Raw genomic sequence first — 24459 nt, forward strand, 5'->3', positions numbered from 1 at the left:
AAGACTGTTGGGAGAGAGAGAGTGTGCTGTTATGTAAGGGATAATGAACAGAACGCCGGTCATAATCGGGAAAATAAGCGATCAGCAGAGAAAAAGTCCGCCAAAGACGTTGACGTCGCTTAGCAACCGGACACGCTGGGGTTGATAAGTTACCGGACATGTGAATTGCAATGTGAATTGCATTTATGCATGATTACATGCAACTGACAGACATTGTCAGTTGCATGTATCAGGTATCAGTTTATTACGTTATGCTATGTTTATGAATGGCAGTGGCATGGCCACCCTACTCACTGTACGTTGCACATGTTTAAAATGAAAACATGAATATATGAACCTGTGTATTATTTGAATATCTTAGTATTGAATGCAAAATAACAAGGTACATTTATACATGACACTATAGGACCAGTTTAAGATAAAACACCATTTTATACAATATATAAGTAGGGGGTCCCCGCCTGGTAAACGTTGAAGACCCCTTGACGGTTTACTTTGGGTCTCAAACTTTCTAAAACCCAACGTTTAAACGATTGCATCGCCGCGCCGTCGTTGCTCCCCTGCTGCCCCGTGACTGGTCAGTGTTTTTCGAGGCGTATTGGCTGTGTCTCCACCTCACCTCCTTGTCGTGCATGAGCGTGACTTTGCTGAAGTTCATGGGGATGCGGCCCTCCCAGCCGTCGCGCTCGCACAGGGAGCGGTAGAAGGCCGGGTTGATCAGCAGGCTGCCGCCCTTGGCCATCGACGACTCGATGGGGTGGAGGTGAGGAGGATGCGGATGGGCGAGAGGAAGAGAGGGAGGAGGGGGAGGAGGAGGAGGAGGAGGGGGAGGGTGAGGAGGGGGATGAGGATGAGCCAGAGGATCCTCGCCAGGCACCTTGGTCCGGGTCGGCCCGACGAGCTCCTTGCCTCGCTTCATGCTCAGGTCCAGAGTGCCGTTCTCGTCCACCTCGATGAGCAGGTCCTGTACGTGAGGAGAGCGAGGGGGGAGGGGTCGGTCAGGATGGAAGACCTACTCCATCACGGGTGTCATAGCCAGTGTGTGACTCTCCACCAAAACAAGCGGATTAGAAGAAATGTGTTTTTAATGCCTTTAATTAATACGGCAATGACGGCATGATAATTGCACACAAAGCACACAACTTTTGGTCTATAAACGTGAGTCATGAGTTTAATAATAAAACGACCCCACCCACCCCCCCTTGTTTTTTTTGAATAAGAAATGCCGTGATTAACACACGCCGCGGCATAACACTAAGCCAGCGATAATTCGGTTGGAATAAAAAATGGCTGGTGTATAGTTTTTTTGGCCACTGACAGCTGTGTTGTGTGTTTTCTAGGACACACAACCAAGATGGCAGCTGTGGGGAGGGGAGCCGGGGGGGGGGGGGTTGGCTGGTTTTAGGTCATCGTTATTACAACAAAAATTTAAAAAGCTTAACGTAGCATAAGTTTGCTTGTTGACAGCTGCGGCATGTGTGCTCCGAGTAACGCACTGACGGACCAGAGAATGGCGAACACCGAGGGGTTTTATAGTATTAACGGGGAAAAGTTTTACCTTATTAAAAAAAAAAATCCCTTTCTATGAGACCAATTACTCAACACATTCGTATAATTAAAGCCTATACATATTTTTCGCAACAAAAGGGGACCTTTCAAATTAATTAAAGGGGATAATTTCCACGGGCATCACATGCTGCTGTCCACTGTAATTATCCGGCTGTTTGATGATGTGTGTACCTAATCAAAATAACATCAGTGTGGAAAACTACAGGGCCGTGAAACAGCAGTTGTCTTCTCTCTGTATTATCTGTTAATAATCACTCACTCAATGTGTTTCGGCTGAAAAGAACACCAACGAAAACACGTATTACAGGTCCCCACAGAGGACTAAGTGCACCTGCCGTCCGACGTTGTATGTATGATCGAAGATGACACCCTGTAAACGCAAGAGCGAGGGGGTGATAATGCACTCAAAGAAGTATGGGCACAACCCTAATAAAGAAAGCCTCTTCCCTCAAGTGCTACAGTATGCGCATCCCTCCTGGGAAAACTAAGCTGCACTTAAAGAAGTACAAGTTCAACCCTAAAAGAGGAAGCCTCTTCCCTACAGTACGAGCGTCTATTCAAGAAAAGTAGGCTGCAATAGAAGAAGTACAGGTTCAACCCTAAAAAAGAAAGGCTCTTCCCTACAGTACGAGCGTATCTCCAAGAAAATTAGGCTGCACTCATAGAATTAGCGGTTCAACCCTAAAAAATAAAGACTCTTCCCTACAGTGCATGCATCTCTCCAGGAAAACTAAGCTGTCCACAGAGAGCAGATGATGATGAAGTTGCTCACACTGTTTAATTCATACAGTGGGCTGGTACCTGGTACCGGGCCACATTCTCAGCTCACCAAGCTGCTGAAAGGGAGACATTTCTGTGTTGTTGTGTAGGTGTGGACCCTTGAATCATCCGCGAGACTGGGTGTATATATATCCCAGGGATTGACATTTGAATTGAAGCACGGAGAGAGAAAAAAATAACAAAGTTTAAAGACAATAGCATGTCGAGATAATGCGATGAGATATCCCGATGAGCGGGGGTTTTAGAGTTGTAATCCAAAGCACACATTTTTTGAAAACGCAGAGAGAAAAAAGATTTGTAGGGTTTGTGGTTTTGGGTTGTTTTTGTGTGTTGTGTGTGTGTTTGAATTAAAGAGCAGAGTTGAATTCACATTAATTTATCTGATTAGTTTAATCCATTGAAAAGCCTTTGCAGACTCTGCCCGACTAGACACACACAACCCGTGTTGGATCATATAACTTAGCGAGATATCCCCTGCCATCTGTAAAACACAAGAGGCCCTGGGAGGAGACGACTCGTGGCCGTGCCAGAACGCGCTGAAACAAAATACAACATTTCTTGGAAAAAACTTAAAAAAAATCGGAATGAAAAAAAGATAGCTAATTGTAGTTTGGAAGCAAGGCTTCTGGTTTTTGCAAGCTTTTGATGTGATTACATGACATTCTCCCTTTGTGTACATTAAAGCCTCGCGGAGGAAGCCACCTTGCTTCTCTGCTGCCAGAAAAACTGGAAAAAAATCCCTGCCATATTCTGGTCGTTTGATGTTCTCTCTCCCCCTTTCCTCCACCAATTCTTTTACTCATCTCCTCCTGTTTAATACACAAATGCCCCAATGCTTCTCCCTTCCAGCTGACCACGCTGAAAACCTTTCCAAGCGCTCTATTTCAAAATAACAAAAATATAAATAAATATAAATGTACACCATTTTGTTGTTTGCATTCTTAGCACAGGGTCGGTCACAGTGTAGAGGATTGAACCCCTGACCCCTGCGGCGATACTGCCAACCGCCACGCTATGCTCCACCACAAGACCAGCGACCGGACACACGGCGACGGAACCTCACCTTGGCAGGGGGGCCCCGGGGCTGACCGGCCCCCACGGCGGCGGCGGCGGCGGCGGCGTCCATGTTGTTGCGGTAGCGGGTTGAGAGGTTGAGGATGGCGGCGGTGGCGGCGGCGGCCTGCAGGCTGTCTCCGTTGGCGAAGTGGTGGGGGGGCGGGCTGTGGGGGCCCGAGGCGGGCAGCCGGGCCCCCGGGGAGCCCAGGAAGCCGGAGAAGTGGCGCGGCGCTGGAGGAGGGGAACGATCACTTTAGCGTCGACGTTATAAAATGAAAACGTCAATAAAACAGAACGTATAAAATGAACTGGTGGATGAAACGGCGAGGGAAACACGATTACAGAATGTATTGGGAAATGTTTACAAAAAATTAAGAAACTAAAATAAAAAGAATAAAATAACTTATTATCTCTATGGCTCATAGTGTTTTTTAACTCTGGCATCATCGTCAATGATGAAATCACTGGTGTGAACCTTTCTTCTGACAAATGTACTTATCGTCAGTTGTTTTGGACAGAAGCGTCTGCCGAACGCCCTAAACGGTAAATGTAAATGAAACCGAGTGCAGTCCTGTCCATTTAATTGTAAAGCCCAAGGACTCATATTCCCCCGTACAGTCACCATCCCATCGTAAGATGATCCGACATCATTCAACCCGGCTCTCAGTATCTGATACGATACCCGCCCCGTTCCCTCTCTCTCCTTGTGACGCCCTGGGACTCACAATCGGGGTGGTGCGAGGGGGCCTCCTGCTCCGTCGGACCCCCTCCGCCGCCGCCGCCGCCGCCGCCCCCCATCAGGGCGGGCTTCCCGAAGACCTGTGCGTCGAAGCTGGCGTGGTCGAAGCGGAGGCGGCTGTACTTGTCCCCCTCGTGGCCCAGCGTGCCCTGCAGGGCGGCCAACGCCCCCGCCGCCGCCGCCGCCGCCGGGTGGGACAGCCGGTAATGCAGCTGGTTCATGTCGAACCTCTTCATTACGTTCATCGACCTGGGAGGGGACATGGCACGCAGACACGGCAGACAGAGGAGCGAGGGATTAATCACAGCGAGGGGGGGGGGGGGAAAGGAAAAAAAAAAGGGAGAAAAATAAACAGGGTCTGGTCTTCCAAGTACTAAATGATGTCAAATGAGGTGCACTCGTGCAGCGGGTTCCAGTGAGTTATTATGGGATGGCGGGGAAAGTAATAAAAAAATAAAATCAAAGGGGGATCTTTTTTAATTATCCACAGATGCCACTGTCTTTATCCTCTTAGGTCTGCGTCGGATGGATGTGTGGTGGTGTCCTCAGAACGGCCATGTTGCCAGACTAATTAATATAGTCGGAGTGGGCATGTTGCCTGTGGTGTATCCGCGGGGAACAAAGAGTTCTCTTCTTTTATCATCTCTAATGGAAAGGAGGCGCGCAGGAGCCACAAAGAGCTGCCTCTCTAAAAACACACAGACGCACACACACACACACACACACACGCACACACGCGCACGCACCGAAATCCTACTTGGAAAGCTTGAAATAGATCGTCATCTGTGGGGATCAGTTATTGAAAATAGCTCCGAGCCTCGTTCGGAATAATAGCGTTTTATCGTCGTGTTGTCCCGGCGTTTACCACAACTTAGAGGCCGACCCATGGCCGACCCGCCGCTCCTCGGGGCGCGCTGAGGCGCTGCTCGGTGTAAACATGTGGCCCGGGTGTGATAGTGAGATGATGCATTGGTAGCGGCGAGGGGGGGGCTGGTGTCGGTACCTGGGCGAGCGGTCGGCCGAGGGTCGGGCTTTGGGGCTCTCCTCCGGGGGCTTGGGGACTTTTACTGCAGCGGCGATGGGGCAGCCCGAGAGACTGCGGAGGGAAGAGGGGGCAGGTCACGCCGTTTGGCCACCACTTACAGTATACTTTCAGTATATAGGCACTCGCTGTGTCAGAGGGTTTGTGTGTGTGTGTGTGTGTGTGTGTGTGTGTGTGTGTGTGTGTGTGTGCGTGTGCGTGCGAGTGTGTACGTGAGTGCTTGTGTGTGTGCGTGTGCGCATGTATGCGCGTGTGTGGTAATCTCCGGTCTACCCATGGCCTGTGCATGTGCACGTTCTTCTGGTGGGTGGGTGTTTGTGTGTGTTTGTGTGCGTGTGCACGTACCTCCGGTGGGTGTGGGTGTGTGTGTGAGTGTGTGTGTATGCACGTACCTGCGGTGGGTGCTACGGTTACTGTTGACGTGACCCCTCCCCGTGCAGCCAGGCGTGGGGCACTTGAGGACGTTCTCGTGCATGGCCAGGACTACCACGAAAGAAGAAAAGAGAGTCAACCCACAATTCATAATAAAAACGTTTAACAATATTTGTATAATTGATGGTATGCTGGTGAACACTTGCACAGTGGCTGATAATAACCTAATAAACAAACACAAAAAAAAGAAAACACAAAACTACAAAACATAAATCCACATGTTCCTAACTGGTAAAGTTTAGTGGTGAAGAAACAAACAGATGGAGGATGAATTGAAGACAAAAGCTTCAAGGTTTTCTCATTGTGTTGGAAGTGCTGCCACGGTGGCCCGGGAATGTAAATAGCTTACAGCAAAGAGGAATATAGCAAGACATGATTATGTTCTTCAAAACATCCGTATTGTTAAAGGCTTCCTTGTGTATCCTTTAGAAACTTCCCTCTACTGTGCAGACGGTCCAATTAGTTCCACGGAGTTGTCTGTTTATTTCTCAATACTGCGTTCGCTGGCCCTTTGATTTGCAAATACTGCCTTCACTCTTAAGAGCACAAGCTTTTATTTTTCCTTTCCCTTTTTTTTATTGAAAAACTTAATTACTTTCTCGGCTCCTTTTGTAACATTACTGTTTAATGTCCAATGTTTGTTGGCGACACATAGAAACGACTTTACAATCGCCAATTTGTTGAAGAAGGGGAAAAAAAAACACATTTTCAATTTTTCCCAGACAAATAAAAAGTCTATCGCTGAATTTAAGTTTGGGGGAAACTATGCAGAGCCCCGTCTCTACAGAGACTCCTTCTGTCCAATGAGGGTTTGGATTCAAACATTCGATTCACAACCCACTCTCGTTTCGATTTTAATAATTCCACTTACATAATATATGTATATGAATAAATACTTATGACTCCATGATGAACCGTATGAGACGGTTCTCTCGGTCGGACTCACTCTCTGGGGGGACCCGGACTTTGTGGGGGCAACCCGACAGGCTCCGGTGATGGGGGTACAGGCCAGTCACGTGACCAGTGCCGTCGCACCCGGGCGTCGGGCACTTGATGTCCTTCTTGTCCGTCCGCGGGGAATCTACGACAACGACACAAAACACACACACTGTGTTAAAGTACGGTACACAAAACACACACTGTGTCTTAAAAGTACGGTATAAAAAACACACACATTGTCTTGATGTACAGTTCACAAAAAACATAGTGTCTTATGTTACAGCATAAAAAACACGCAGTGTCTTAAAATAGAGTGTAAAAAACACACACAGAGTGTTAAAGTACAGCATAAAAAACACACAGTCTCTTAAGATTTAAAGTACTGTACAAAAAACACAAACAGTGTTGATCCTAAAGTACAGCATAAAAAAAAACACACAGTGTCTTAAAGTACAGCATTAAACACACACAGTGCCACGTCTTAAAGTACAGCAATAGAAAACGCCATCAGAGGAAAAACCAGACATCTGTCTGAGGAAGTCAGTGAACACAGTCGGAGCCATGCTGACGATATTGTCTTGTTGCGACAACGCCACATATTGGACCGTAAGTCCATACAGATTGCAATATCATGTAAAGCCAGACACTTTTTTCTATTAAGCTGTCATTTTAGTTAAGGCTGCAGTTCACCACAGAACATCCACTTCTTAATGCTCATCCATGGAAAGATTACATCTAGGATTACACATTTAGCTGCAGTTATTTGAAGAATCCAAGGCAAAAACATTAGTGGTACTTTAGGAGGATTTAAGACTTATGGTCATGGTTAAATATCCGCTTGATTCCTTCCACAATTCAATGTTCCGAGTTGTAGCAATTTCGACCAGGAAAATATGTTTATTTTTTATGATAGACCATTCATTATTTCTTCACTTGTTAACAAAAATATTTGAACAAAAAATATTGTTCCCCCCCCCCCCCCTCCTCAATAAAGTTATTATATTTTGGTTGAGCTCCACAAATCTTATACAACCAGATCTCTGAGATCTGTCTAATACAGTGGTTCTCAAACATAGCTCCACAATTATGACCAACTTTATAAAATATAAAAAAACACAGTAGCGTAGGCTTGCAGCCCTATTCAGCTACGCACAGTTCATGCAGAAGGCATAGTTATTCTTTATAACAACATTAGTTATTGTTATCTATTGTCAGCTGTACAAAGTGGTAGCACTAGAATTGGCACAAACTCCATCACACAACTCTCATAAAACGCAAGGGGCCGCCCCTCACACACACACACACACACATACACATACACACACATACACACAAACACACACACAAGCGCACGCGCAGGAACGTACACACACAGACATACACACACACGCACACACATGCCCAAACAAAGAGCAAGTGACAACATTAAGAATAAAAACTGTACTTCATGCAAACACACAAACACGCACTCACGCACACATGAAGTGACGATATTAAGGATAACAACTTTATTTCACTCAAAATCACAAACAAACACATGCACACACACACACACTCGCACACACACACACACACACACACACACACACACACACACACACACGCGCGCGCGCGCGCACACACACACACGTACACAAACACACACGTGAAAGTGAAAACTTTAAGAATAACAACTGAATTTCATTCAAACGCACACACACAGCAAGTGAAAAAGGAAGAATAACAACTGAAAACAAACAAAACCTGAAAAAAGTTAGGGTAAATACAAACAATATTAAAGTGGGCCAGCACGTTGACAACTGAACTTCCATGAACCTTATTTGAACACAGCCTCTCCTAACACAGTGCTGGGATGTCGGATCAATCGAGGTCAGATTCAGTCTAAGCACAAAGGGTCGGAGAAAGTGCACGGCCTTGTACGAAAGCACAGGGTATTCGCTGTGTTGTTGGATGCAAAAGTCCAGTAACTACTGCCGTCACAGTTCAGCTTATCATCGTGGCTGTTTGTACGTGCTATAACCTGACTATGACAGGCCGATATCGATGCAAAAAATTTTACAGGAAAGGTTAAACTTGTTTTGAACCCCATTTTAATGATCCGAAGACTGAGGTATTTTCATTCGTAGGAAAATATTGAAAGTATTGCATTTATTAATAAATTGTATTTAAAAGAAATTACAGATTCCTCTGTGTGCCACCAGTGGTACGCGTACCACCGTTTGAGAACCAATGGAAACACACTAATACACAACACAAGGCTTTTCAGAGAGCTTCAGACCTCTTTCAGACCTACGTACCACAACCTTACTAACCGAGTCGTCCGAACGCACACTTACAAGACAAACAGCCGTACACACCTTTTCCCCCGTGGTAGTTGAGTCTGATGTCCATGTCGATCATCCGGTGGTGCCTCCTCTCATTGGTCATCTGCTCCAGCAGAAACCGGTCCATCTCCCTGTAGGCGTGGTGCAGGGCGTGCCTCTGCTCCGACTGCAGGGCCATGGCCTGCTCCAGCAGGCTTAGGTTCACCCTGCCCTGGCCCATCTCCATCGCCCTGTCCTGGAGCCCCAGCGCCCAGCCCCCCAGCCGGGGCGGTCTCTCCAGCTCCGGTGGCTCTCCGTCGCTCTCCTCCTCTTCCTCCTGCCGCTTGAACCCCAGCACCTCCTCTTCCTCCATCTCCTCTTCCTCCTCCACGGGGCGCTGCTTGAACCTCATCACCTCCTCCCCCTGCTCCTCCTCCTGCTCCAGCTGGAAGAAGCTGGCCCGGCCCATGGGAACACCCAGCTCCGGTCGGGGGCGGTCGGCGGCGTCGCGGAGCCCGTTCCTCTGGTCCTCCGGGCCTCTAGGGGGCGTGGTGAGGAGCCGGCTGCCGGACAGGGACAGAGGCCGCCACCTGGGCTCGGGGTCCAGCTCTCCGTACGGACTCCTCTGGGGCGACAGGGAGGTGCAGGTGAGGCTCCTCCTCCTGGGGTGAACGGGGTCCTCCTCTTCCTGCGCGAGTCCCGCCTCTTCCTCCTCCGCTTCCTGCTCGAGCAGCGCTCCCGACAGCTCGTACCGGGGGGATAGATCCGGAGGGCTTCGGGTGGCCGGGGACCACCCACGGGGGTCCAGGAGTTTGACCGCCATGGCGTCGCCATGGTAACCGTTTCGGCACGCCATCTCGGCCATGATGTCTGCGTCTGAAAGGAGCGGATCGTACGTGGTTAAGCGTTTACACCGGCCTTATTGTTTTTTTTTAAATCATCATTATTTAGTGTAAAATATATACAGTACATGCAGCAATATGATTGTATCCCATAATCTTCCTCAAATCCATTTAGCGTTTTCAATTCGTGGCACTATTTTTCGTAGATGATGTCTCGAGGAAAAACATGTTTTGTTTTTCTTGTACCACCACCAGCGTGAGGATTTGTGAGCACATTTTGATGCTGAGTACATTTGGGACACAATCGAAATGTACAGCCGTGAGGTCAACATCTGCGTTCAATCCAAGGCAATTCTGCGCGCGATAACAGACATGAATATGAACATCACCGTTTGTGGAAGAGACAAAACAGGGGAGATGAAGAACACAATTGTTTTCTTCTCTGGCGCGTCGAGGGAATAATATATTTATTTTTTGTAAACAGGATTATGGATGGATTTTCAAATGTGGGCGCCTGGGAACATCAGTTTTTAAGTACTTTTTAAGTGTAAGACAAGCAGTGACACACGGTCAATTGCAACACCCAGCACAGTTGACACAAGGCATGTGTGTTTCCAGGGATAAGAGTAAGAACAGTGGATGTGTTTTCTAAACACACTTTCTGGAACAGACATTCTTTGACTCTAGAAAATGAAGGGAAAAACGCATTGGGAAGCAAGACTTCAAGTCTTTGGGCTTTAAAGTGAGTGCAAATGTAAAGATTCAATGTTGGTTCATTCCATCAGATTTGAATATGGTGCATACTTTCTCACATAGAGATCAATGCATTTCAGAATATATTATATATAATCAGCTGGATTGAAAAAAAGAGGGTTAGAGAAAATATTATTTGATCGTTGAAATTATCTAGATTTCCTCCTAAATGGTAGATCACATTGTTTGCTTTATTATGTTTTATCGTGTATTGGGCTAACTGGTGGGGTTTCTGTATATCATTCATGCGTTTGAAGTATAATGATTTAATTGAGGACATTTACTAAAATAGAGCCCATTGTACACACGGTACAGGATGTGATGTTTCATGAGAGAATATATAGGTCTTTCATTTATAATCAACCTACCAGCAGTGGAACTAATGCTGGCCTATATGTGTTCTTTGCATAGTAAAACAATATACTTCATTATATAATAATAAAAAACTGTAATGCTAACGATATTTTTAATTAAGCTATTTCAATATATGTCTTTTTTCTTTTTTTTTTTAAACAAATTTGGCTATGTTCTGGATAATTGGATTTGCACCTAATTCAATGTGTTCCACGCTTTGCTGGGGATCTCGCAATCTAATTCGATCCTGGAAAATCAGTTGAGCGTCACGTAAACAAAAGATCGTAGGCCACGGAATAAACGACAAAGACGTCACCCATAATCGTACACCCCCTCACCCTACGCTCGCTCTCCCCCTCTCTCCCCCGCTCCCTCCCTCTCTCTCTCTCTCTCTTTCTCTCTCTGCCTCGCAAAGTTTCTTACTAAACGACGATGTTAAGTTGCGGTCTATGATCAACAATGCAAGGCTATCGTTGGGATTGATTTAACAAAATCTCCGCTCATCCCACAGAATCATTCAAACTTATGCTAAGGCTAAAGCTCTTTGCACCCTAAGCATAAGTAGGCTATGTTGCGGGCCTATCCTCTTAAGTGGCCTGGCGCCACAAAAGCAAAAGTAAGGGCTGGACCACCAAAGGGATTCCAAGGGGTTGATGGGAGATTTCTGCGGAATCAGTTGACACACTGCTTATAGTGGTGATGATGCCGATAAAGACACATGCATTATCCAACCACAACTGGATGTTAAAGAGAGGGCACGGCAACACACAAAAAACCTAATCCTTCAGCAAAAGAGCTTTACATTTTTAACACACATGTGTTGCCCAGATAAAACAAAATAAAATCCCGCAGAATTGTGCGTTTATATCCTAATCAGCGGAATACGCTTATTCCGAATTCCCTGCAAATCACAACGCAGTGTGTACCCACGCGCACGCACGCTCGCACGTGTTCGCTCTCTCTTTCAAACGAGCACAATCAGACAGCCTGTTTAAACACAAACACATACACACACACACGCACGCGAACGCACGCACGCACACATGCACGCACGCACACACGCACACACACACACACACGCACACACACACAGCAACGGCACATGGAAGCACAAACACCGGGACGGTCCCTTATGGCGACTGTTGTGCTGGAACAGGTGAGCGCTTTGCTCTCCAGAACCACCATTAACCAGCACTCTGCAGTGGGGCTGGAGTTGGCCGCGGTCGCACACAAGCGTGGCTCCGCCGCGTGACAGGCTCCTTCCCTCCCTCCCTCCCTCCCTCCCTCCCTCCCTTCCTCCCTGTTTTTCCACGGCTGGTCTAGATGCAGCTACCACCGTTAGACCACCTGCTTCAACCATCCACTCCCCGCGTGTGCGTGTGCGGCCATCTTTACCTCTGATGGTTATAAATACGATTGACTCTGCCCGCGTGTATTTTCGATCAAGCTGAATCTGTGTGGGTAACGGCTGATCGACGAAAGGAAGGGAGAGGGGACGTTTGCTGGGGGGGGGGGAAAACGCTAAAGGCAGGACTGGCGGCGGGCTCTGTGGAATTGGACGGATAATTGTAATGTAATATGAACTCTTGAAACAGATAAATTCCATTTCCAATGAATCCACACAATTCGGCGGGCTACTCTCGGGGTCCATTTAACTACACACATGTGTACTATAATGAGCAGTAGACATTATGCCTAATTATGTATTAGACTGTGTTAGAGGGCCGAACAAAAGCTTTTGAAAGGGACAATTACGTTTGTTGCTTAGTTACATCGTTAAAAATATACCAAATCAGTGCCTATTATAGTGGCTGAGAATGCACATGTAAACGGAAGAGGATTGTTGTCAAAATGCATAAAAATTCATTAGGGGGAAGAAGAAACATGTTTTTCCTTTTGTGGAAAAAGGGGGCATGTTTTAAAGTGAAAATAAACATGGTTAAAAGGGGTATTCATTGTGGAACAGTTGCTGATACAAATATCGAATGAGGAGAGCTTACTCTCAATCACGAGGACAACCGTAAAAATGAATATTTTCACCAAAACGGTTGATTGTGCAATACATAATTAATTAATACTTTACGTCCAAAAACAACATTTTAAAAGTGAAGGCTTCATGAAACCACTTTTTAAATGACACCAATAACACTATCAGTTTTTTCTTTGAATTAGCTTTTTTGATGTAACATGGAATAAAATAAAACATCTATATAAATAATGATTAAAGTAAAGCAGAGGAGGGCTTTGAAATTCTGGCCGTGTTAAGAGAGAGGGCGGTAAAGCCGTGCCAGCAAAACACGTCCGATCCAACAGTCAAAAACTTAAATGCGAGGAAACAAGCACATAAAACTCTAGTCTAAACGTGCCTCCCCCAAGCCAGGGCAGTCATTCAGCTCACATTGATTGCATCTACCCAGCTTATGGCAGAAAAGGGAGAGAGGAGGGAGAGAGAGAGAGAGAGAGAGAGAGAGAGAGAGAGAGGGGGAGAGAGAGAGAGAGAGAGAGAGAGAGAGAGAGAGAGAGAGAGAGAGAGAGAGAGAGAGAGAGAGAGAGAGAGAGAGAGAGAGAGGTTTGAAAATATGAATGCAACAGATGGGGGGGGATTTTTTTAAATTCAGCGTCAATTGTTCATCAAAACAGACAAAACAACAGGACATCTGTTTACCTGCTGGAGTGTCAGTGTGCCTCGGCTCCTCTTTGTGCTCTGCCAGGTCCTCTCTCTGCTGCTCCTCCTTCTCCTCCTCCTCCTCCTCCTTCTCCTCCGCCTCCTCCGCCACCACCTCCTCCTGCTCCTCCTGCTCCTCCTCGTCCCAGGCGGTGTCGGGGCTGTAGTGGCGGGGCTTCATGAGGAGGGACTTCCTCTTGTTGACCGGACCCCCGTGCGGTCCTTCCTGGGGGGCACTTCTCTTCCTCATCGTCGCCGCCGTACACCCGTAGGGACTGGTGGGCGGTCAGAGGAAAGAGGAGACGGTTGGTGGATAATAAAGAGGGGATGGAATGAGGGGTGGTGGGGGGGGGGGTTTGGGGTGGAGGTCACGGTGGTGGTCTCCAAAAGCTCACAATGGCGGCTCATTTGCGAGTGGTATAAATGCAGAGTGAGAGGATGGCAGCGCTGTTGTCTGAGCTGGGGGGGGGGGGGGGGGGGGGGGCCTGCTGCTAATTGGACCGCGTTGGGATACTGCGATGGTCCGTTTTATTTTAAAGTAGATGAATCGTTTGCAGGGATTGGTGCATTAGCTGTGTTCTAAAATAAGCATGTCAACAGGCATAGGCGAATGATAACCGGATCTGTTCTGATAGCGAGAGGGGGGCTCACACTGTTAAAGTCAACGATGGTTTTGAAGAAGACCTTTACCTGGGGATCTCAGCGATGATGTCGCCAGGCACTGTGAAGAAGAGGTAAAGAGTCATGGTTAAGTTTCGGGCGTCGACAGAAACCCCTCATTATGGAGTACAATTAAACACACACACTATCAGAAAAAAGAAGTGGCGAAATCAATACCTAACTCTCTATTCTGCGCCCCCATCTGTGGATTACGGCCCCTTCGTTTCTCCCCCTCCAGCCCTGATTCCCTGTGATTTCGTTTGTTTGCCTATAGAAAACCCCTTTCCCTTCATTGATCAATCCAGAGCCCCTCCCCCCTGCCCCCCCCCCCCCCCCCCCCCCCCCCCCCCCCCCTCCCTTTCACTCAATCTGCTCGTTTTCCGGGGCGAGCGACAGTAGCTCGTCCTTCCGACAGCTCTGACAACATGATCTAAAAACGGCTAAATCAATTTCCTCAGGGGCCCCTTCCACGCTCACCTCCCCCTGCCCGCCCCCCCCCCCCCCCCCCCAAATGCAAATCAAATTCGGGGGGGGGGGGGGGGGGGGCTCTACCCTCTCTGCTACTCCCCTGAACCACCAGGACCAATAACAGCACCTCCCCGCCTCGCTCCTCTCTCCCCTGGTGGAGTAATGGCCCCACGACTGGCCCGCCAGGGCCCCAGAGGCCCTCTGAACACTTCCATAATGACATATCCAGTCTAGAGGTTTTCAATCACACCGCGCCCGCACGCACAGCCGCGCGCACACACATACACACACACACACACACACACACACACACACACACACACACACACACACACACACGCAGGCTCGCTCACGCACACACACACAGGCGCTCCTTAACTAATCTGAGTCAATGTTTCCATTTAATGAAGTTATTCCCCTCTGAATAATGGAACGGCCCTGCAGTGCTCTTCACGCTGGTAAGATAATATATAAAACTGACAGTTCTGAAGTTGGATTGTTGAACCGATACCCCCAACTCATAACCATAAGTGGAGCGGCGTGTGTGTGTGTGTGTGTGTGTATGCGTTTGAAAGAAAATACAGTGTGTGTGTGTGTGTGTGTGTGTGTGTGTGTGTGTTTGTGTGTGTGTGTGTGCTTGATAGTACATGAAGTGTGTGAGTGTGTGTGTCTATGTGTGTGCGTGCGCTTGATAGTACATAAAGCGTGTGCATGAGTGTGTTTGTGTGCATGAGTGTGTTTGTGTGCATGTGCATGTGTGTGTGTGTGCGTGTGCTTGAAAACACTGAGTCTGTGTGTGTGTGTGTTTTTGTGTGTGTGTGTGTGTGTGTGTGTGTATGTGTGTGTGTGTGTGTGTGTGTGTGTGTGTGCACGCACGCAGGTGTGTGTGTGTGCATATGCAGGTGTGTTTGTGTGTTTGTGTGTGTGCGCGCATGTGCATACGTGCATAGGCAGGTGGATGTGTGTGTGTGTGTGTGTGTGTGTGTGTGTGTGTGTGTGTGTGTGTGTGTGTGTGTGTGTGTGTGTGTGTGTGTACTAGTTTGCATGTGTTCTGCGTGTGTGTGTGTGTGTGCGTGTGCATGTTTGCCTACGTTCTGCCTGTGCTCGTGAGTGTGCGTGTTGGCATGTGTTCGGTGTGTGCGTACGTGCATGTTAACCCACCTGTGCTGCCGTTACTAGTTTGCATAATGTGTTCCTCGCCACCACCCTCCATCTGTAGGTAACAGGGAGACAAAGCAGTCTTTAGTTGACACCCGTGTTGGAGTGCTTGAGCACTTGCCGTGTGATTCATTAACTTACAGAAGGGCTCAAAGGGGGTGTTTGCCACGCGGTAAAGGGGGCTGTACGTTATGTGAATGTGCCGCAAATTGAGGGGCTGATTATTCCGTGTTTTTTCGCTGTGTTCAAAATAACACGAGAGGAAGGAAAAAAACATGATGGAAAAAAAAGAGGCAACGTCGGATGCCTTTGCAATGGAAACGGCAAACACGTCAAAACAAAGCAACGCAAAAAAATAAATAACGAAACAAAAACAACAAACAAGATAATGACATATAATAATGATATGAAAGTGTGGCCGCTCGGAATCACTGTATGTGTTCAGGACGCAAAAAATAGTTGATAGGAGAGAAAAAAAATAGATAATAAATAAATAACTGAAACACCGTCCACTCTCCCCACGGCTGTTGCTTTTGGGTCCCAAATAAAAGCTATTAAACATAATTATTCTGGGCTGATGGCGGTGGATAGTGGTCACAGGCCAGAGAGATCTGTGAGTCATAGGATATGCTGTTACTTTTCCCTGGTAATGGGAAACATGACTCCCCTCTCTCGTTTGCTGTTGTGATTGAGGCACTGACCTGTCATACATTTATAATAGGGCAGCAGGTGTGGCAGTGATGGACCTTAATTTCCTTTAATAAACCTTTTATGTGCCACACTCTTAATGCCATGCCGGGCCCTAAGAGGTCCTGCTCATAATAGGTTCATTACTTTTGATTACCAGAGCCTATCGAGACAAACAACTCCCAAACACTATAGATTACCTTTTGTCCGGAAAAAAAAGAAAGATAGAAAGGAGCGAGACATGATTGGCCACCGATGCCACCAAACACTTTGGTTTTTTTGTGCAAACATAAACATCATTCCATCTTTTTTTGCATTGGAGTTTAGCTTTATGGTGATACAAATAAATTATTGTTGAATGCTATTTTTATCGATGGCTGTTACATTTTTATGATTGTTTAAAAATGGGCAGTTTTGCACTTTGCCCAAAGTTTGGAACAACAGTCTATTTTTTTTGCCGCTTCTTATATACAAAAAGGTTATTTAAGTATAGATGCTCTGTTATAATTAACTACAGCGCATTGGATCCCAGTGGATTGTTGCGCGGTTGCTTCCCCAAATATCATTCAATCCCATCAACTCTGGACCATACAGCCCATACAACGCCCGGGTGAATGTATGCACCACTCTAACCAGTTTATCTTTGGCCATTTATCATAAGATCTGAAAAGAAACCTATAAACCCATCCAACTTTGAGGGTTTTGCTATTCTCAATGTTGGCCTTTTAGTAATGTTTCCCTCTCTTGTATTGAATTTGTAATATTGTACGTGCCTAATGATAAAAACTTAACACAATAAAGATAAAACAAGTGAGTGTACATTTTTCCCGGGATCGCCCCCTCATTAATGCTTTGCACTATGCTGAACCAAATAGAAGACGACATCTGAATATCTTTAAGGAAGACATCAGGAGCGATCGCCCCTAAAGAGAGAAGGAGATCTCCTATGGCTGCTTTAGGAGACGGCTCCACTTGACATGGCGACTTGGGGAGAGTGAAGGACACTGGCAGGCTGTTTACAAAAGCAGAACAAATAGAAACATGGAGGGTCCAATGGGCCTCTCGCCTCCTCCCCGAAAGAGCCCCCTCAAACCCTGGGCCATTGGGTTCCACCAAGGGGACAATACACCTTCTATTGACATTGTCTGGTGAATTAAAAAAACGAATATTTTAAGATTTTTATATTCAAGATTTTATAAGGTTCATATTCCCGGCGGCTTTTTTACTGTTTTAACGTGATACAATGTGTGATTCGTACCGCCTTTCATAGTGCACAAGCTGTGTGTTTTTTATCGTGAAAATATTCCCGGACAATTTAGAACTTTAGTTTGGCAACCTTTGCTTTTATGCGCAAAATAAATGTGGGCAAACTAGAAAATTGGAAGTAAAACATTCATATAATACGTAAATGGAAACATAGGTTACAATTGGTTGACTGAGCAATTGTGTCATAGTACAAAAAAAATAAAAATTCAAAAGAAACGTCCACACATTATATTCAGAAAGGTTATTTGCCGAGGTGAAAAACAACTCGTTATCAATGACTTCTTTCAATGTTAATATTTATCTACTTTAGTGTTGAATTTGGTCCGATAGCGAAGAATAAAATAAGGCAATATCATTTATTGTTTGGAGAATGGCAGGAGAATGGTAATACTGCAAGCACAAACACACAAAGTGTGTATTTCCATTCATTATGTTTCCAGTCATATTCAAACAATCACATTTTGGGCAGGAGCCAACTGGCTTCCAAAAAACATTTCGGGGGAAACAATAAGGAGGTTTTGGCAGGTACAGCACATGTCCCAGAGGCCAAAAGGTAGTTCTCTGGAAACTGGCCACTGTGCTCCAAGTTTTAGCTAAAATCCCAGATTTCTACTCATATAAAATAAAATCGATGTTTAGAAAATATGGCCTATAACCTTCGGAACTTTTTGCATCAATGGTTTCACTATGATTAATATGGTGAACATTACGACATAAACAACCACATTTCAGCTAAAAGATTTGTGATTTCAGTTTTAGCTAGAATCACAGATTTCTAATCTTAGTTTAGTGAAATAAAACAGATATTTAGAAATAAGGGCCCGTAGCCTTCAGAACTTGCGGCTAAGCTCTTGCGGTCTCCCTTATGGTTTACATGGTGAACATCCCCACGTAAACCACATTTCAAAATGAAGTTACTTTCCGACCACGACATGCAGTCCTGGTTTCTATGAAGAGCAGACCCAGCAATATCAATGATGTTATATCAGCCCCCCACATCTATGAGGTAGGAGGCCCAACACTGTCACTGTCTGGGATGGCAGCGAGTGTTGTAGAGTGTTGACACTAGAGCTACTTAACCAAACCTCTGACTTTACCAATCACAGGCAATAACCACAAATATACACGTAAAGATATATATCATTTAAATATTTGAGGAGACGTGTGTCCCACATTACCGGGATTGTGTCTCAAATTTAAGACGGCATGATAAAACACAAACGTACAAATAATATTAACATTACTACTGAGAGGATAAAAAAAAGAGATGTATGAGTTCACCTTGGATTGGAGATTTCCCTGCAGTGTGCACACCGATTTGCCCGGCCCACCCTGGACGACGTGAACGAAACTCTGCGATCTCAGGACGCGGTCAGAAAACTCATTCTCTGCAACACAAAGACGAACGCACAAAGTGTACACACATTAATACAATACGTTATTTCCTGTACACACCGAGATGTGTTTGGTACCAGGAGAGTTTTCCGGGGGGGGGGGGGGGGCTGTACACACGGCAGTCGGAACGAGAGAGGGAGACAAACATATTAGTAGCTCAAACGGAGTAAGACACGCGATGCAAACTGATTACTTGACAAGAGATCAAATTGCTTGTCTCTAATTAATACCCAACATCCAGGGAGGGAGACATGGACCAACACAATGAGTACATTAGGCCCCTTCACTCGCAGATCCTATTACCAAATTATTTATCTGTATTAGCTTCAGAGGAAAAGGAAAAAAAAAGAAAAAAATCGTGTTAATTATAGCTCCGAGAGCGAAATAAGGGGTGGTGGTGTGTGAGTGTGTGTGCGTGTGTGCGTGTGTGTGTGTGTGTGTTCGTGGGGGGGGGGGCTCAATATCATTAGCATCCGAAGAAAAAAATAAACACTTCACTCCTTTTCGAGCTGGTTCGTCATGTGCTGAATCATATTTCTGCCCCCCCCCCCCCCCCCACACACACACACACACACATACACACACCCACACACACACACACACACACACACACACACACACACACACACCTTCCCAACGCCTGGACTCCCAGCCGGAATACAAACAGCTCATCTCCTGAGGATTGTTTGCCCGTGTAAAGGGCAGGTTTCTCAGGGGTGGGGGGGTGTATGGGGGGCCGGTTGTGTGTGTGTGTATGTGTGTGTGTGTGCGTGTGTGTGTGTGTGTGTGTGTGGGGGGGGAAGCTAGTAGGGGCCCGGCCTGATGTTGCTCAGAGTCCTCCTGACGGACTATATCTGCTAATCTGGCTGCTGCTAGCTGTCCTTGAAAGCCCCCCCCCCCCCCCCCCCCCCCCCAACCCCCCCCCCAACCCCCAACCATTCCCAAATCGACCTCCCACTCTCCCCCCCTTCTGTACCCCATCTGCCGGCGTTCCCACCACAGAATGGGTTGCGGCTCAGGAGGCTACCTCCCCGGCTCCCCCCCGTCCAACAGTCATGAATAACCATCGCCCCGCACCATTGTCACCGAAGGGGGCTGCATCCCATTCTGCTGCTGGCGGGCGGTGGGGGGGGGGGGCGGGGGGCGGGGGGGGGGGGGGGGGGGGGGGGCAGACGCGCCAGGCGCACCTCTCTGGTCGCAGGGAGAAGAAGACGCCTCCGCCGCCACCGCAGACACAGCCGCCGCCGCCGCCGCCGCCGCTGATATGCCGGCCACCACAACAACAACGGCGCAGAAAAACAATCAAGGCGCCGCCAGGAAAAGGTTATTTTCCTTCTATTATGATTGTGATTACTATTATTTAATTCCTTTTTTTTAATGATTTATTAATGTCACCCAGCTGTTATGGATATCCGTCGTTGACCTTGAAGTCACTGTGAGCTCCCCCCCCTCCCCCCTACCCCCCCCTCCCCCCCCTCCCACCTTACCCCCCTCCTCCTCCTCGTCTTCCTCTTCCTACCCCCCCCCCCCCCACCCCCCCCTCCTCCTCTCAGCTTATCCCTGCACTTAGAGAACGCTAGTGTAATTAACACACACATTATTGTGATAGAGTCAAACTCAATAGCAGTGCGCTGATACCTCATCGCCAATCTAATAAAGCAGGCAGCACGAGTGTGGTGCCGTAAGACTTGGGAAGAGACCATAAAATGAATGGCATTGTTTACATTTCCCTTAGATAGGGCGCACACACACACAGGGGAAAGGGAAAGAGGGGCAAATGCGATTACACAAAATAAGATTTTAAAATGTCAGTATCGCACAGTCACCCGACCAACTGTTGTGATTAGATTACTCTTTTAACATAATCTACGGCTGTTTCTCCTCGTGTTTGTTTGTGTGTGTGTGTGTGTGTGTGTGTGCGTGTGTGTGTGTGTGTGTGCGATTGTGGAAACAATGCATACATAAATAAACACATCAGCCTATACCCATCCGTTTTCACGGTTGGCTTTTTAATGTTTTTTTTCTCTTAACCTTTTCTCCCGCAGCATCATTTTGAATTACGTGGAAGGGGAAGGGGGGGGGGGGGGGGGTACATAGGGGCTCAGCGTGCAAGGTCAGCCTCCGGTGTGTGTGTTTGTGTTGTGTGTTTGTGTGTGTGCATGTGTCTGTGTTTGTGAGTGCGTGCCTGCCCACCCCTCCACCACCACACACACACTCACTCACTCACTCACTCACTCACACACACGCGCACACACACACACACACACACACACACACACACACACACACACACACACACACACACACACACACACACACACACACTCACCCCCCCCCACCCTCTGTGTCTTCTTGTTTTTGTTTGCTTTCCAGAGGCGCCACTATAGGAGAGAAGGGTTAAAACTGGAATGGATTTAATTACGGAATGAATGGAATTATAATGCGCCTGCAGCAACTTTTCCTCCTTATTTATTAAAGCAGCTGATGGGCCAGGTTTGATGAGCCACTTCTGGCATAATTGAGTCATCACACAAAGAGGGTTCCTCGCATTCAGAGAGGTTTTATCAGCAGCAAACAGACCTGATTACTGGCAATTACACTCTGATCTAGGGTAAGGAGGGAAAAAAAGAAAGGGCGACTTCGCCGGGGTAACTTCTGTGTTTATAGTTTACCCCGGTGAATAATTTTCACATTAATTTTACATTCATTAATTTTACGTTTTTTTTTATTTTATTATGTTGATGCATCATAAAAAAAAGCGAACCGTGAAAAAAAAAATGTGATAGCAACCTTTACTTTCATATTTCCTTGTAATGAATGTCTGAGGAGGATACAGTAAAATGATCACCATTCACGTGTGCGTGTGTGTGTGCATGTGTGTGTCTCAGCCTGTTTATGTGTGTGTGTGTGTGTGTGTGTGTGTGTGTTTGTGTGTGTGTGTCTGTGTGTCTGTGTGTGTGTGTGTGTGTGTGTGTGTGTGTGTGTGTGTGTGTGTGTGTGTGTGTGTGTGTGTGTGTTTATGTGTGTGTCTCTGTTTTTATGTGCGTGTGTGTGTGTGTGTGTGTCTCTGTGTGTGTGTGTGTCTGTGTGTGTCTGTGTGTGTCTGTGTGTGTGTGTGTGTGTGTGTGTGTGTTTGTGTGTGTGTGTGTGCGTGTCTGTTTGTGTGTGTGTATGTGTGCATGTCTGTGTGTATGCGTGTCTTATCACCTGCAGTGCTTAGGCTCAGCAGAGCGCTAGCAGGGTGCTATATAACCCGCGGCTGCTGTATACCTGCTCAGAGCCTGCTCTCAGCTCTATGGACGCGGTGTTGTGATGAAAGGTTAAGCAGGCCGCGCAGCCACTGCTTAAAAAAATACTTCTCATCTCCCGATTCAAAGCATCTACTTTTTAGGGAAGGAGGAAAAAAATAATAATGTCGGTTTTATACGCTGTGTAAACAAGTTGCGCAACAACCGTGTATTAGCTGTGCAACTTGTTTGTGACTGTGAGTAATACTTCTTTCTTCATTTGTCAGTGTTTGTCAGGTCGCAGCAGAGCCTTCACCAGCCCTGGATGGACAAAGCCAGCAGCTGGACATTAGAATAATTGCTGGGAGATGTAGGAAGCGAGGGGAGGGGGGAATGTGTGGAGGGCTCTCTAATTCTCAATAAATATCAGTCTGCTGCCTGTAATAATAATGTTTTATTTCTTGTTTAGTTTATTTTGACAGCAGCGCTGGTTAGAAATAAATCACACACTGGTTGAACCTCTTCAAGAAACGTTTTTCTTATGTCTGTTCGTCTTTTTTTTTTAGTCTTTAGTTTTGTTCAAATAGATGTTAAGTGATTATTTGAAGCCTTAAACATGAGACGGTTCCCACCACGGTTCTCTTACACTGCCGAACAGTTAAATCACTTTTAATCCAGTCGTATTTTAAAACTCAATCACTTAACGACTCCAAGGCCGGGAGTTGCTCACTTATGTTACCCAGTAAAAAAAAAACTCAACGCGAAAATCTATTAATTTCCCTTTTCGTCGTTCACACAAATTCAATCCCTATCGTGAAATTCAATTTCCCACAGCAGAAACCCCTCAGAGTGTTACTCCGAGGATTTCTGGAATTCGACGCAACCGTCGCAAAACCAACAGTCAGAGTCAACTGTGATGTCTCAGATGTAACAGCCTCACAGCTTCCCAGACGGCCAGGCAAAGTATCTCCGCGCCATTGCCAAAAAAAGTACTTTTTTATCGAGGGCGGCAGTTGGCGGCGTATCACTTCCCCGACACTGAAGCGCTTCAATAAAAGACCACAGTGCGCTGAATTCTTAACAGACAATTAGGAGCTCTTGGCTGTCGACGTTCGCCGCCGCCGTCGTGTTTCGCGGGCGGTGGCATCACTACAGGGGAAAACTTGCTGTCGGACACACAGTGTGTGTGTGTGTGTGTGTGTGTGTGTGTGTGGGGGGGGGGGGGGGGAGGGGGCGAGGGGGGGGGGACACACCCATGAAAGTAGTCAGATGGTGACACCTATGCTGAGGTGATCCGGGAGTCTTTGTCATGTCCTTCCCACGAGCTCTCCCCGACGCCCTGCCTCTAAATTGGGTTCATCTGGAACGGGACCACTCGCACGCCGAGCGCGTCCAGCATCGTTTCTTCTGCCATCAAAGGGGCCAATATCAGCTTTTTGACCACGTTTTCAGAGGCTTTTGCTTCTCTCTTTTTTTTTTTTGTTGCAGGCTATCCCCCTCGCCGTCGCAGAAAGGCGAGGAGATGATATGCGATTTCATTCGTGACACTTCAATCCAATTAAGCACGCCGAAAATATTGAGGCAAATCTGTAGCCCCCCCCCCCCCCCCCCCCCTCTGCCCCGTCCTATCCCGCCCAGCCCCCAACTACTTCACGAGTCAATGGCATAATAAATGACAATTCAGCCATTGGACCAGGGCCAAAGCAGCCCAAACGCACTGTCTCTACTCATTGGTCCTCCCATCTCTCAAATCAGTCGTGAACATGGTCGCTGCCTCCAAAAAAAAATAAAAAGGGGAACCTGACTAATTTGAGGGACAGGTGTTTGGGGAGAAATAAGTTCCAGCCTGCGTGTCTGTCATGTCTGCGGCGTAATCCCGCCCATTGTTCGGGCCCAAGGAGGCCTTTTCACACAGGAGGTAGCATGAATGCTACCAGGTGGTCGGCAATTTGGGGAAACGAAGTAACCGCTCCAGCTAATCCCCCCTGTTACAAAAGGCAGGTCTCCAGTGCTCTGGGGGCCCTCAGGGGCCCGGTGGGGGGGGGGGGGGGGGGGGGGGGGGGGAGGGGACCAGGGGCCGAGGGAAAAGTTTACCTCCGACACACAGTGTCTGAAAGGAGTCAG

The 24459-nt window shown here is 47.1% G+C and overlaps 1 protein-coding gene across 5 annotated transcripts in view; it reads right to left on the reverse strand.

The window, feature by feature from the left end:
- Window positions 1–24459, reverse strand: part of st18 (ST18 C2H2C-type zinc finger transcription factor) — a 40215-nt gene that overhangs the window by 8623 nt on the left and 7133 nt on the right. For all 5 annotated transcript variants that reach the window (XM_030362745.1, XM_030362744.1, XM_030362742.1 and 2 more), the window contains exons 2-12: window positions 18995–19101; window positions 15764–15815; window positions 14165–14195; window positions 13475–13749; window positions 8915–9736; window positions 6565–6699; window positions 5579–5669; window positions 5148–5240; window positions 4131–4393; window positions 3413–3636; window positions 620–964 (exon numbers count right to left, since the gene is read on the reverse strand). In XM_030362745.1, coding sequence (XP_030218605.1) covers window positions 620–964; window positions 3413–3636; window positions 4131–4393; window positions 5148–5240; window positions 5579–5669; window positions 6565–6699; window positions 8915–9736; window positions 13475–13749; window positions 14165–14195; window positions 15764–15815; window positions 18995–19101 — 2438 coding nt within the window. The remainder of the gene's footprint in view (window positions 1–619; window positions 965–3412; window positions 3637–4130; window positions 4394–5147; window positions 5241–5578; window positions 5670–6564; window positions 6700–8914; window positions 9737–13474; window positions 13750–14164; window positions 14196–15763; window positions 15816–18994; window positions 19102–24459) is intronic.

This window comes from Gadus morhua, chromosome 8 (assembly GCF_902167405.1).
Source record: "Gadus morhua chromosome 8, gadMor3.0, whole genome shotgun sequence".
NCBI classification, from domain to species: Eukaryota; Metazoa; Chordata; class Actinopteri; order Gadiformes; family Gadidae; genus Gadus; species Gadus morhua.